The sequence below is a fragment of the Sapajus apella genome, unplaced genomic scaffold (genome assembly GCF_009761245.1).
Source record: "Sapajus apella isolate SASKATOON/1434 unplaced genomic scaffold, GSC_monkey_1.0 scaffold6, whole genome shotgun sequence".
Classification (NCBI taxonomy): Eukaryota; Metazoa; Chordata; class Mammalia; order Primates; family Cebidae; genus Sapajus; species Sapajus apella.
The window spans coordinates 19,907,395-19,923,337 of record NW_022436946.1 but is presented as its reverse complement, the minus strand read 5'-3'; the positions used below and the strand labels follow the sequence as shown (position 1 = coordinate 19,923,337).

General features: G+C 40.3%; 1 protein-coding gene across 3 annotated transcripts in view; it reads right to left on the bottom strand.

Moving 5' to 3' along the window:
- Positions 1 to 15,943, bottom strand: part of SAMD3 (sterile alpha motif domain containing 3) — a 74,761-nt gene that overhangs the window by 7,112 nt on the left and 51,706 nt on the right. For all 3 annotated transcript variants that reach the window (XM_032274811.1, XM_032274809.1, XM_032274810.1), the window contains one exon: positions 4,296 to 4,496. In XM_032274811.1, coding sequence (XP_032130702.1) covers positions 4,296 to 4,496 — 201 coding nt within the window. The remainder of the gene's footprint in view (positions 1 to 4,295; positions 4,497 to 15,943) is intronic.

The window sequence follows — 15,943 nt, the reverse complement described above, 5'->3', positions numbered from 1 at the left end:
CCCGCCTCCTGGGTTCAGGCAATTCTCCTGCCTCAGCCTCCTGAGTAGCTGGGATTACAGGCACGCACCACCATGCCCAGCTAATGTTTTGTATTTTTAGTAGAGATGGGGTTTCACCACGTTGACCAGGATGGTCTCGATCTCTTGACCTCGTGATCCACCCGCCTCGGCCTCCCAAAGTGCTGGGATTACAGGCTTGAGCCACCGCGCCCAGCAGCAATTCTGTTTTTGTGTTTGTCCTTAGTCCTAGCTAAGGTCCTGGCTCAAGCTTAGGCATGGTTCTTACTCAAGAGGCATTGCTTTCTGGAGTCTCAGATGGATGTCTGAGATGTTCAGCAGGGTCTCTACACACTGGGCCAGAATTCTTTTTTTTTTTCTTTTCTTTTTTTATGAGACAGAGTGTTGCACCATTGCCCAGGCTGGAATACAGTGTCATGATCTGGGCTCACTGCAGCCTCCACCTTCAAGGTTCCAGCCATTCTCCTGCCTCAGCCTCCTGAGTAGCTATGATTACAGGTGTGTGCCACCACTCCTAGCTAATTTTTGTATTTTTAATAGAGACAGGGTCTCACCATGCTAGCCAGGCTGGTCTTGAACTCCTGGCCTCAAGTGATCTGCCTGCCTTGGGCTCCCAAAGTGCTAGGATCACAGGCGTGAGCCATCATGCCTAACCAAGAATTCTTATTATTAACACTGTGTGAAGTCTAGGCTCTCAGCCAAGGATCCCCAGGGGATCCCTGTGTAGACTTGAACCCCAGCCCGATTTCCTCCAGTGCCTGTTCTACAAAGGCCAGCTGCTTCATCATTCCTCAACTCTAGTCTCTTCCTGTGCAGCTCCGTGAGACCTCTGCATTCTGCTTTCCTCCCACCATTCTATACAGTGAGCTAGAAAGTAACCCACGTACTAAACTGAGGCACATTGTATGTCTTTCCCTGTTATCAAGGATCAGAGCCCTGCAATGCCCATTACCTAATGCCTGAGTGCAGTTGCCTTGTGCGTACTTTTTTCCCAGCTTTATCTGTATTAACAGTGGGAAGACTAGGCCGGTACCTGTTACTCCATTTGGGCCAAAACCAAACTCAGTTTCTTTATTTTTAAAATTTTTTGAGATTTATTAGCTGGCGATTCTCATGTACTTCACTTAGATGAAGAGATGATGACTGAAATTGTTTCTCAGGAAGGCAGAAACTATGGCATCTGATAGGATTTTCTGGAAAATGTGGGGAAGGGTGTCAGTTTGTGTTTGGTATTTTCCTTCTCTCAACTCCCTCTACTTGTCTTGTGCAACATCCAATAGATCTCAGTAACACATTCCTACTTGATGGTATTTTAGGTTATCTAATAAATTGTTACATTCTGATTTTTTTTCTTTTTTGAGATGGATTCTCACTCTATCACCCAGGCTGGAGTGCAGTGGCGTGATCTCAGCTCACTGCAACCTCTGCCGCCCGGGTTCAAGTGATTCTCCTGCCTTGCCTCCCGAGTAGCTGGGATTACAGGTGCAAGCCAACATGCCTGGCTAATTTTTGTATTTTTAGTAGAGATTGGGATCTTATCATCTTGGCCAGGCTGGTTGTGAACTCCTGACCTCGTGATCCACCCAACTCGGCCTCCCAACGTGCTGGGATTACAGGTGTGAGCCACCGCACCCGGCCTGAAATTTTAAATTTTCTGTTGACAGAAAGTTTTTTGAGGAAGGAGGTTAATGAGCATGGGGGCGATGGAGGGTCAGTGTTAACAGCTAGGACCAACCCCTACCCCTACCTAACTGCTACTGTTCTGCCACTCTGTCTCCACCAGCTTCCTAAACACTCATTGTTTTCACAATGGCGGGAGCAACGGGTGGTGGGGGTGGTTTGGAACAGGGACAACTGTCCTCTTACGGGATCATTTGTTAACCAGGCATTTCTAAAACAAACTTGCTTCTATTTTAGGAAGCAGAACAAGGGTTTTATAAATTGTAAATCCCAGCCTAATCAGGCCTGAGTTAGGGAGGTACTTCCTGGAAAAACTGAAAATGGTTCGTTCTTTTGTTTAAAACAATAAGGTGGGGCGCGGTGGCTCACACCTGTAATCCCAGCACTTTGGGAGGCTGAGGCAGGTGGATCACCTGAGGTCAGGAGTTCAAGACCAGCCTGACCAACATGGTGAAATCCCATCTCTAATACAAATACAAAAAATTAGCTGGGTGTGGTGGCGTGCAACTGTAGTCCCAGCTACTTGGGAGGTTGAGGCAGGAGAATCACTTGAACCCAAGAGGCAGAGGCTGCAGTGAGCAAAGATTGTGCCACTGTGCTCCAGCCTGGGCGACAAAGTAAGACTCCGTATAAATAAATAGACAACTCTATTCAATAAGTACAGTCGTTACAAAACCCATACTCCATATTTTGTATATAAACAGTGAAATACTTGAGGAATGGTGGGGGAAGATACACCTATACCACAGTGGGAAGCCTCAACAAGGCACAGGAGACACAGCCTCAGGTCTGAAATCTCTCTGCTCCTCATTCAAGCTATGGCAGATTTCTCTCTGCCTTATTGTCACCAATGGTTCTTTGAAAAGTTGCTTAACCCCTAAGGCTGCGACATTAGTGACCACAACAGCCTAACCTACCTCTACTAATTCAGCATTCAAAAAATAGAGATTGCATTGCTATGTCACATGTGGTACTCTGCTAGGCACTTTGGGGACTGTTAATATTAAAACATGCTCCCTACATGTAAGAAGTGTATAGACCGTCAGTTTGACAGGCTTTTGTTTTAAACCTGTATTTTGCAGGTGTGTCAATTTGGCATACTCTTCTAATAGCCAGAGGCGACTGACTATCACAGTTCCTAACAAGCCGAAGATTAAGGGGAAACAAGCAAAAGCCACGATATGGTTGCTGAGAGGATTAGGTAAATTTATCCATGTAAAGCACGGAGAACATGCTGCTACAGAGCAGCATTCAGATGTTTGCTACTTCCATTACTATTAAAGTCATACAGGCAAACTCTTATTTCCCTTTTGTTTGGAAGAAAAATACATAGATGTTTCATGTTTAATTTGGTAAACCGACTCCACAGAATTTCTCCATGAAATATGTATGTACTTGGGTAAAATCTTTGATGATCTTTCATCATATACCACCACCAAAAATTCACTAAAATTGTGAAAGACCCTTGAATGGCCACTCTAAGTGAACTAAATGGAAGGGTATTTGATTTACTCATTAAATTTCATATATATATACACACACACATTTTTTTTCTTTGAGACAGGGTCTCATTGTGTCACCCAGGCTGGAGTGCAGTGGCCCAATCATGGCTCACTGCAGCCTTGACCTCCCCAGGCTCAGGTGATCCTCCTGCCTTAACCTCCTTGAATAGTTGGGACTACAGGCACACACCACCAGGCTTCGGTCATTTTTGTATTTTTAGTAGAGATGGGGTTTACCAGGTTTCCCAGGTTGGTCTTGAACTCCTGGGCTCAAACAATCCACCCACCTCAGCCTCCCAAAATGTTGGGATTACAGGCATGAGCCACCGTGCCCAGCCCTAAATTTCATGTATTTTTAAGAACACTTATGAAATCATTTTGGATCATAAAGGAAACATGTTTTGAGTAAGGATGCGTAATAACAGTTCCTTAATAAACTATCTTGAGTATCTAAAAGCATGAAAGAGAATAATGATTCACATTGTCAAAATACCCCCAAGTAATGATCCACCAGCCTCTACAATATGTCCAACGACAGAGAACTCTTCAGTTCTGAAGGCAGCCACTGCCTATTATATTAATATGCTTCCTGAAATTCTTTTTTTTTTTAAATTTTCCTTTTTCAGGGTTAGGAAAGAGGGTAGGGAGGGAGGGTCTGTTTCCTGAAATTCCTATCAAATAACTCTAGCTGCAGCCCTTTGGGTCTCCTGCCCTACTGAGATTCATGCCCACTGTCTTGCTATGCTATCCTGTTACCACTCCAAGAGGAAAGAGGGAGAAATCCATTTGGACACCGTAATCCCAGCACTTTGGGAGGCCAAGGCAGGCAGATCACCTGAGGTCAGGAGTTCAAGACCAGCCTGGTCAAGATGGTGAAACCCATCTCTACTGAAAATACGAAAATTAGTTGGGTGTGGTGGTGCTTGCCTGTAGTCCCAGCTACTCAGGAGGCTAGGGCAGGAGAATCGCTTGAACCTGGGAGGCAGAGGTTGCAATGAGCTGAGATCACAGGCCGTTGCACCCCAGTCTGGGTGACAGAGCAAAATGTATATATGTATTTCATATTTATTTCATATTATAAGTGAATAAAGATACCTGATAAGGGCACTTCAAGAAAGGAAACAGTTGAAGAATATCCTTCAGAGGTGTTCGGCTGCCAATCATCCTTCTTCTTATTTCCAAAGTTTGGCTCATTCTCTTGTCAATTTCTCTCCAGTTCTTTTCTGTTTTCACATATTCTTGCTGAAACCATTTAATATGTTCATCCAGCTCAGAATCAAAACAAACAGCTTCTTCCTGTGAAACATTTTCAGAGTATCAATGAATTCCATATTTCAAGCAGCTGTTTGATACTCTATGAACACTTGAATTTCGGGCTGTTACTGCACGCTCTTAGCTTATGCCTAAGATGAGTATCACCATGCCTGGTTACACTTGACCTTGAACATGGCTAATAAATGGACAGTCTTTAATGATGACAAATTAGTTTGTTGCTCAGCATGGAATTATAATCTATTCTCTTGAAAGATCTCAAAGAGTTACTTTAATTCCTACATTATCCTTTCATATGAAGACAGATTATCCAGAAGTTTCCCACTGAATAAAATGTTCTATGCATTTAAATTTTAGAAGATAAAATGTTAAGAAGAGATTTTTAAAAGTATTAAATTAAGGTTTTGTTATTACTATTGTCTTCTTTCTTTTTTTGTATTTTTTGGTTTTTTTTTTTTTTTGAGAACTAGTCTTCCTCTGTCGCCCAGGCTAGAGTGCAGTGTCGTGATCTCAGCTCACTGCAACCTCCACCTCCTGGGTTCAAGTAATTCTCCTGCCTCAGCCTTCTGAGTAGCTGGGATTAAAGGTGAGCATCACCACACCTGGTTAATTTTTGTATTTTAATAGAGACAGAGTCTCACCATGTTGGTCAGGCTGGTTTCAACTCCTGACCTCATGATCCGCCCATCTCGGCCTCCCAAAGTGCTGGAATTACAGGCGTGAGCCACTGTGCCCAGCCTATCTTTTTTCTTTTTAAGTGCCTATTTATAGCTGCAGTACCACATCATGTAATCCAAATTCAAAATAATAACCATGGTTATTTTGTGATGCTAAATCATTAAACTAATCATTTTATTCCCTACACAACTGGGTACATTAGATGAGGTGGGGCCAGCTAAGAAACACCTCAACTATTCTTGTTGAAAATCTAAGACAAACGGCTTTGAGGAAATAAGAAAAGTATCTTTCTAGAAATATGAGTTAAGAGGACAGTCGCCTGAACTGCACATAAATGAAAGTTGATCACCTGCCTAGCTGACCATGATGTGAACAGATGATACCTATAAAAGACGAAAAAGATGATAAGGAGCCTAAAATCCTCTTATATCAAGGCGTTTACAAGCACATAGGAAAGCCTCAGTAGATCTACTTTCTGTGAACACAGAATGACTAACGAGACATAAACCAAGTGAACGAACTCCTAGAAAAATAAAATTATCAAAATTAAGAAGTTCCTATAATCTTACAAAAAGTTAATTGGAAGATGAAAGTGTCTCTACAAAGAAGATACCAAGAAAGACTTGAAGGTTTTACAGACAAAATCTAAACTTTTGAAACAGAGTGTCACAATTTATGCAAAATTTCAAGAAAAAGTAAAGGAGGCCAGGCATGGTGGCTCACACCTGTTAATCCCAGCACTTTGAAAGGACGAGGAGGGAGGATCACCTAAAGCCAGGAGTTCGAGCCCAGCCTGGCCAACACAGCGAAACCCCACCTCTACTAAAAATACAAAAATTAACCAGGTGTTGTGGCTCATACCTGTAGTCCAGCTACTTGGGAGGCTGAGGCATGAGAATCACTTGAACCCGGGAGGTGGAGGTTGCAGTGAGCTGAGATTGTGCCACTGCACTCCAGCCTGGGTGACAGAATAAGACTGTCTCAAAAAATAAAAAATAAAAAAAAAAAAAAGGAAAAAAAAAAAGGAACTAACCCATTCTATGAAGCCTCTACGACATGGATCTCCAAACCTGAAAGAACAGTGTAAGAGAGGAAAAGTGCAGGTCACTCTCATTCATGAACAAAGTTGCAAATATTAGAAACAAGGAACAGCTAACCCAAATTTCTTATACCTCAGAAACTCAAGGGTGGTTTGACGTTGGTAAGGGAACTATAGTATACTGAAAGGAAACATGGCTGATTTACCTATTAAGTTTTACATACTATCATACTAAAATCTCAATTTGGGGGCCACTGTTATAGAAAGACTCGGGGCAGAAAAGAGGTAGGTTTTGCGAAATGTGGCGTATTAACAGTTCTGTGATTGTTGGGCACAGCAGCACACACCCAGTAATCCGGGTAGTTTGCGAGGCTGAGGCCGAGGTTTACTTGAGGCCAGGAGTTTGAGAGCATCCAGGAAATATAGCATGACTCCCTATCTTTCCAAAAATAAGAATAAACGTTGGGAGGCCAAGGCAGGTGGATCACCTTCGGTCAGGATTTTGAGACCAGCCTGGCTAACATGGCGAAACCCCGTGTCTACTAAAAATACAAAAAAAAAAATGCTGGGCGTGGTGGTATATGCCTGTAATCCCAGCTGCCCAGGGAGCTGAGACAGAATAGTTTGATCCCGGGAGGCAGAGGTTGTGGCGAGCCGAGATCGCGCCACTGCGCTCCAGCCTGGGCGACAGAGTAAGACTCCGTCTCAAAAATAAAACAAAAATAAGTAAATAAATAAATAAATAAATAATAAAACCCCAACTGTCTGTAATTTTACTTGGATTATCTAAACATGTGTAAACATCATATACTGCATTAATTAACTAATTAAAGAAAAAGACCATTCCAAATAAGGCAGAAAAAGTATCTTATAAAATATAATATCCCTCTATGATTAAAGAAAAAAACTTGTGTCAAAATAAGAGAAATTTTTAATACCTATAAAGTTACATACCAAAAACCTAGAGATAACATAACATTTTTTTTTGAGACAAGGTCTCTCTCTGTCACCCAGGCTGAAATGCAGTGGCGTGATCATAGCTCAGTATAGCCTCGAACTCCCAGGCACAAGTGATTCTCCCACGTCAGTGTCTCATCAAAAACCACAACTTTTTTTTTTTTTAATCATAACTTAACTAGCAGATTCTAAACTCATTTGAAAGATTAAAAAACTCAATAACCAAGGCATTCCTAAAGAATAATAAAGCAGAGCTGGGAAAGTATCAAGACATTTTACAGCTATGTAAGTAAGGAAGTTGGTGTTGATGCAGGGATAGATGACTTTACTAGTGGAAAACAGCAGAGTTTCTAGACACAGAGCCATGGAAACAAGAGAGATGGCATCACCAATCTGAGAAAGAGGACTATTTTCTAAAAGGTGCAAGAAAATTTTCTATCTATAAGGAAAAGAAATTCCCATATGGCTTAAGAAGTTAAATTTTAAGAGCAAACTTTAAAAAAAAATAAAGAAAAAAATATAGAAACATTTCTTATCACTTAAAGGTAAGAAAGAATTTCCTAAAATGTTACCAGTGGAAGGCCTTGACTACAAGTCATCCAGGTTCTTGGTGTTTTGAACAAAGAATTGGAAGAAATGCACAATAAAGTCATGAAATAAGCAACAAAAGTACAGATTTATTGAAATGAAAGTACACTCCACAGAATGGGAGTAGGCTCAAGCTAGCCACTCAAGAGGGCTGGTTACAGAATTTTTGGGTTTTAAATGCCCTCTAAAGGTTTCCCATTGGTTACTTGGTTTACACTCTATGTAAATAAAGGAGAGGTCCATGACCAGTCTGATTGGCTATGGAAGGTGACCAATCAGAGGCTGAAGTGAAGTTACAAAATTAAACCCTATGAAAATGTCTGACTGGTTATAGGAAGGGACCAGAGGCTGAAGTGAAATAACAAAGTTATATCCCTATACAAATGAAGACTAGGCCTGCTACCAGTCTGATTGGTTGCAAGAGAGTACCAATCAGAGGTTGATATGGTTTGGCTTTATGTCCCCACCCAAATCTCATCTTGTAGCTCCCATAATTCCCATGTGTTGTGGGAGGGACCCAGTAGGAGACAATTGAATCATGGGGGCAAGTCTTTCTCATGCTGTTCTCATGATAGTGAATGGGTCTTACAAGATCTGATGGTTTAAAAATGGGAATTTCAGCTGGGTGCAGTGGCTCACGCTTGTAATCCCAGTACTTTGGGAGGCTGAGGCAGGCAGATCACCTGAGGCTGGGAGTTCAAGACCAGCCTGACCAAAATACAAAATTAGCCAGGTGTGGTGGCACATGCCTGTTATCCCAGCTACACAGGAGACTGAGGCAGGAGAATAGCTTGAACCCAGGAGGCAGAGGCTGTGGTGAGCCAAGAAGGCACCACTGCATTCTAGCCTGGGCAACAAGAGTAAAACTCTGTCTAAAAAAGAAAAAGAAAAACAAACAAAAACAAAAACAAGTTTCTCTGCACAACCTCTCTTTTTCCTGCTGCCATCCATGTAAGCTGTGATTTGCTCCTCCCTGCATTCTGCCACGATTGTGAGGCCTCCTCAGCCGTATGTAACTGTTCAGTTCAATAAGCCTCTTTCTTTCATAAATTAGGCAGTCTCAGGTATGCGTTTATCAGCAGAGTGAAAACAGACTAATACAGAGGTACTTTCCACTTTTCATCTGCTGCACAGAGTGGGGTGGAAGGTTGCAAAGGGAGTGGCCTCTAATTTTTTTGCTACTTGGGCGGGGAAAGTTGGGGTTTTCCTTTTGATTCAGTTCTAAGAAGTCAGTGCAAATTGGCCTTAGGTTTCCTGCCTCCAGACCTTATTCTCCTGCCTCAAAAGCACAAATTATAAGAGAAATGATTGATAAATCTAACTACATTAAAATTGCAACCTTATCTTTCCTTGTCAAAAGACACCAGAAAGAAATTTAAAGGCCAAAGCACAAACCTTAGAGAAGATATTTGCAACAGATATAATTAGTAAAGGAGTAGAATACAGAATATACAAAGGATTTTTACAAGTAAATTTTAAAAAGTGCAACCTCATAGAAAAATAGGCAAAAGACATGAACAGGCATTTTACAGGGAGGCAACATGAAAATTTCATAAACATATGAAAACATGATCACCCTCATGCATAACTGAAATGAAAACCAAACAAGGCACCATTGTATTCCCAATAGATTGGAAGCTGGGTGGTGACATTGCACAGGGGCAGGGTGAGTGGAAAAGAAATCAGATGACAACAAGTGCTGCTCAGGGAGCTTAATCATCCAGGAAAATAATTTGGCACTGTCTTATAAAGTTGAATATCTGCATACCCTGTGAGCCAGTGAACCAGAAAATCCACTCTGAAAATAAATTCTTGAAAAAAGCTTCACATATGCTTCAAGACACACATACAACAATAATCACAGCAGCACAGGATAACAGCCAAAACTGGAAACAAATCAAATATCCGTTAACACGAGAGAAGCCAAGTACACTGTGGTCGCCTGTCACAATAGATTATTAAACAAGCAGGAAAATGAATAAACTACACTCAACTGAACAACCTGGATGAATTCCAGTGACATTACATTGAGTGAAAAAAGGAAGTTATCAAAGACAACATAGAGTTTTCACATCATTTTGTAAACCTCCTAAACAAGCAAAACTAGAATTTGTTTTAGGCTGGGGTAGTGAAGGAAAACTTCATGGAAGACGAGGAACTGATCAGATTTTAAAGGATAATAAACTTGAAAGAAAAAAAGGACAGTTCTGGGTAGAGAGACAGGAGGGGCAGAACATGTTACGGGAAAGTCTAGCAGAGTAAATCTGAAGATTGTGGCAAACCATAGCGGGCCAGGGTTTAAAGCTAGGATGTAAAGGCAATGAAACCTCTTAATTGAGGTTGGAAGAATAGCTAGGAAACTTGTGAATGCAGATATAGAGATTTGATAGTTCTTATAAATTATCCAGATTTAGGAAATTATAGAAAGGGAGAAAATTCTAGGAGCAGAACAACCAGGATAATGCGTTGTCAACAAAGCCAAGGAGTTTCAAATGTAAAATGTGGAAGGTGGTGAAAAGAGAAAAAAAGAAAAAGGAAAAAAAAGTTTAAGTTAAGCTTCAGATATGTCAGATCCTCATTTACTTTCAAGCTTTGTTTGTATATGTTTTAAACTGTTGAACATAAAAATGTACCCCAGAGAATTTATTCAAATAAAATATATACTTGAAAAAAAAAACAAGCAAAACTAAGCAATATATTCCTTAAGAATTCATGCATATGTGGCAACATCATTTATTTTTAAAAACAGGTGAATGATAAACATGAAATTCAGAGCCCGTGGTGTTGGAAAGGCAGGTGATGGGAGAAGGGAGAAGTCAGGCACACACAATGGTGCAGGCAGTGTTCCAATTCTAAAGTCAAATGCTGGGTTAACGTGTTTATTTTGTCTCATAAATTACACATGTTATATATGTTTTTTATTCTGTATGTCTCAAATGCATAGAATGACATTTTTTAAGAAAACATTCTGATTTTTTAAAGTACAGAAAAACGTTTTAATTCTCTGAACAGCTTCATCTACTGAAATATAGAAGTTATATAATTGCTGATATTGACATTTAGATATTACTGCATATATACTGTACTACTTCCTCCAAAACGCTTACCCAATCATGAAAATAAAGTTTCTAGAGAGCTTCCACCTGATCAGACTGATGGGATTAACACAGTGTTGGTGTTTTGTATTCTAGACAGAAGTGATTTTCCTAATTATTAGAAGGCTACATCAGAATTTAAAATCTCACCATTTTAATGATTTACATGTTAGATTTATATGTTGTTAGATATACTGTTAATGATTTATATATTTTTAAAGCTGGAAAGAAGCTAGAAATCATCTAGTCCATGCCTCCCACTTTACTGATGGGCAAATTGAGACCCTCAAGGGGGAAGTGACTTTTCCAAGCACAGAGATGGCCAGGTGTGCACGTTTCTGTTAGGGTAGTCTCCGCTTCCCTAACAGGCTGATTTCTTTAGCAGTGCACATTGAAATGAGGGAATTCATGAATAAGAAATGTCTGAATTAAGAAATAGCTAAGATCAGAGCAGAACTGAAGGAGATAGAGACACAAAAAACCCTTCAAAAAATCAATAAATCCAGGAGCTGGTTTTTTGAAAAGATCAACAAAATAGACAGACCACTAGCCAGATTAATAAAAAAGAAAAGAGAGAATAACCAAATTGATGCAATAAAAAACGATAAAGGGGATATCACCACAGATTCCACAGAAATTCAAACCATCATCAGAGATTATTACAAACAACTCTATGCACACAAACTAATAAGCCTGGAAGAAATGGATAAATTCCTGGACACTTGCCTCCTGCCAAGCCTAAACCAGGAAGAAGCCGAAACCCTGAACAGACCTATAACAAGGTCTGAAGTTGAGGCAGCAATTAAGAGCTTACCACCCAAAAAAGGCCAGGTCCAGATGGCTTCACAGCTGAATTCTACCAGACATACAAAGAGGAGCTGGTACCATTTCTTCTGAAACTATTCCAAAAAATACAAAAAGAGGGAATTCTTCCCAAATCATTTTATGAGACCAACATCATCCTGATTCCAAAACCCGGCAGAGACTCAACAAGAAAAGAAAACTTCAGGCCAATATCCATGATGAACATAGATGCAAAAATCTTCAATAAAATACTGACAAGCCGATTGCAACAGCACATCAAAAAGCTTATCCACCATGATCAAGTAGGCTTCATCCCGGGGATGCAAGGCTGGTTCAACATACGCAAGTCTATAAACGTAATTCACCACATAAACAGAACCAAAGACAAAAACCACATGATTATCTCAATTGATGCAGAGAAGGCCTTTGACAAAATTCAACAGCCCTTTATGCTAAAAACACTCAGTAAGCTAGGTATCAATGGAACGTATCTCAAAATAATAAAAGCTATTTATGACAAACCAACAGCCAATATCATACTGAATGGGCAAAAACTGGAAGCATTCCCCTTGAAATGTGGCACCAGACAAGGATGCCCGCTCTCACCACTGCTATTCAATATAGTATTAGAAGTTCTAGCCAGAGCAATCAGGCAAGAAAAAGAAATAAAGGGCATTCAAATAGGAAAGGAGGAAGTCAAATTGTCTCTATTTGCAGACGACATGATTGTATATCTAGAAGACCTCATCGTCTCAGCCCCAAACCTCCTGAAACTGATAAGCAAGTTCAGCAAAGTCTCAGGATACAAAATCAATGTGCAAAAATCACATGCATTCCTATACACCAGTAACAGACTTAAAGAGAGCCAAATCAAGAACAAACTTCCATTCACAATTGCCACAAAGAGAATAAAATACCTAGGAATACAACTAACAAGGAATGTAAAGGACCTCTTCAAGGAGAACTACAAGCCACTGCTCAACGAAATAAGAGAGGACACAAACAGATGGAGAAACATCCCATGTTCATGGTTGGGAAGAATCAATATCGTGAAAATGGCCATACTGCCCAAAGTAATTTACAGATTCAATGCTATCCCCATCAAGCTACCAATGACCTTCTTTGCAGAACTGGAAAAAACCACCTTAAACTTCATATGGAACCAAAAGAGAGCCCGCATAGCCAAGTCAATTCTAAGCAAAAAGAACAAAGCGGGGGGCTTCACACTACCAGACTTCAAACTATACTACAAGGCTACAGTAATCAAAACAGCATGGTACTGGTACCAAAACAGAGATATAGACCAATGGAACAGAACAGAGGTCTCGGAGGCAACACAACATATCTACAACCATCTGATCTTTGACAAACCAGACAAAAACAAGCAATGGGGAAAGGATTCCCTGTTCAATAAATGGTGTTGGGAAAGCTGGCTAGCCATGTGCAGAAAGCAGAAACTGGACCCCTTCCTGACACCTTACACTAAAATTAACTCCAGATGGATTAAAGACTTAAACATAAGACCTAACACCATAAAAACCCTAGAAGAAAATCTAGGCAAAACCATTCAGGACGTAGGTGTAGGCAAGGACTTCATGACCAAAACGCCAAACGCATTGACAACAAAAGCCAAAATAGACAAATGGGACCTAATCAAACTCCACAGCTTCTGCACAGCAAAAGAAACAATCATTAGAGTGAATCGGCAACCAAGAGATTGGGAAAAAATTTTTGCAGTTTACCCATCTGACAAAGGGCTGATATCCGTAATTTACAAAGAACTAAAGCAAATTTACAAGAAAAAAACTAACAAGCCCATTCAAAAGTGGGCAAAGGATATGAACAGACACTTCTCAAAAGAAGACATACGTGAGGCCAACAAACATATGAAAAAATGCTCATCATCACTGGTCATCAGAGAAATGCAAATCAAAACTACACTGAGATACCATCTCACGCCGGTTAGAATGGCGATCATTAAAAAATCTGGAGACAACAGATGCTGGAGAGGATGTGGAGAAATAGGAACACTTTTGCACTGTTGGTGGGAGTGTAAATTAGTGCAACCATTGTGGAAGACAGTGTGGCGATTCCTCAAGGACCTAGAAATAGAAATTCCATTTGACCCAGCAATCCCATTACTGGGTATATATCCAAAGGATTACAAATCGTTCTACTATAAGGACACGTGTACACGAATGTTCATTGCAGCACTGTTTACAATAGCAAAGACCTGGAACCAACCCAAATGCCCATCGACGATAGACTGGATAGGGAAAATGTGGCACATATACACTATGGAATATTATGCAGCCATCAGAAACGATGAGTTTGGGTCCTTTGTAGGGACATGGATGAACCTGGAAACCATCATTCTCAGCAAACTGACAGAAGAGCAGAAGATCAAACACCGCATGTTCTCACTCATAGGCGGGTGTTGAACAATGAGAACACATGGACACAGGGAGGGGAGCACTACACACTGGGGTCAGTTGGGGGGAAATAGGGGAGGGACGGTGGGGGGTGGGGAGCTGGGGAGAGATAGCAAGGGGAGAAATGCCAGATGTAGGTGATGGGGAGGAAGGCAGCAAATCACACTGCCACATGTGTTCCTATGCAACAATTTTGCATGTTCTTCACATGTACCCCAAAATGTAAAATGCAATAAAATAAATAAATGGGAAAAAAAAAAAAAGAAATGTCTGAATCTTACAGAACAGCATTTGGAAACAGCTGCTGACTGTTGACTTCAAGATGTCTGTCTTAGTAGACAAAGTTAATGGAGGGTTATACTCAAGGAAGAAGACACGAAGCAGGGAAGAGATCACTTCAGGCCAAGAAATACACTGAGGGGAAGTGTAGGACTCACCTGTGAGGTGTGTGACCTTAGAGGAATCAGCATAAATTACCCAGAACATTAACTTGAGTTAGAGCCAAACAAATTGTATAAAGAGCATATGCTACACTTCCTTTACCACACCAGTTTTGGCAACATAGAGTGGTCTTTCTACTCCAAGACCATGGTAACCTAAGCTGCCAGAGAGTCGGTTGGAATAGCAGAGCCTAGTTCTAGCCAACTTTTAGCTTACGCTGACAGCTGGAACAGAAATAAGGAGGAGGGTATTTCTAAGTTTGTTTTCAACAAAAGAATGAGACTGCCTTTGAAGTAGTAAGATGGCATGGTTAAAAATGTAGTTATAGCTTTTTTTTAATCTCCCAAAAATGAATAAAAACTCATCTTGATGTTTATAAAGATAACTTTGTTCTATATCCCATAATCGGAATAAGTTTACAAAGAGAGTAACTCGTTGCGAAAATTGAATAATTTTCTTTAAACATTTTTTTTGAAGAAATGGTGTCTGGGCATGTTGCCCAAGCTTGTCTTGAACTCCTGGGCTCAAGGGGTTCTCGCACTTCAGCTCCCAAAGTGCTGAGATTACAGGCGTGAGTCACTGCTGTGGTCCCTGAATAATTCATATAAATACCCTATGAAAAATCTTACTTTAAAGGCACTATGTAAATAAAGGCTCCATACCTAAGATTGTGGACTGTGGCTTCTGAACATCACCAGCCAATAACTGGACATCCTCCCTGCTAACTACAATGTTCTCTGTAGACTGTCATCTCATTCATTCTCTAATTACTCAAAGAGTGTGTTTGTCTGAGTTGTCCAGTATGGTAGCCACTAGCTATATGTGGCTTCTGAGCACTTGAAATGTGACTAACCCAAATTGATTTTTCTGATTTTTAACAATTTTTATTGTCATTTTATTAATTTTTAATAGATGACTGGGTTTTGCTATGTTGCCCAGCCGGATTCTAACTCCTGGGCTCAAGCAATCCTCCTGCATTAGCCTCCCAAGTAACTGGGACTACAAGTGTGTGCCACTGAACCTGGCTTCCTCCCCACCACGCCCTGGAGATAGCCCACATTGAAATGTAAGCTGCAAACACTGGATTTCAAATACCTAGTATGTAAAAAAAGAATGTTAAGAATGTTAAATATCTCATTAACAATTTTTTAGAATGATTATATGTTGAAATGATATTTTACATATAATGAGTTAAATATACTATTAACATTAATTCCATTTGCCTCTTTTTATTTTTAAAAAATTTTTGCTACAAGAAAATTAAAAATTACATATGCAGCACATATTATATTTCTGTTGGACAGTGTTGTGTTAGATACTAGGGGTTTCCTCATACCAAATCCCAATCATCCTCATTCCAATTCTATTGTCATCATGTGTTGACGTGGAAATGATGTACCCCCTGCAGAACTTGAACAGTAGCTTAGCTTAGCGTTC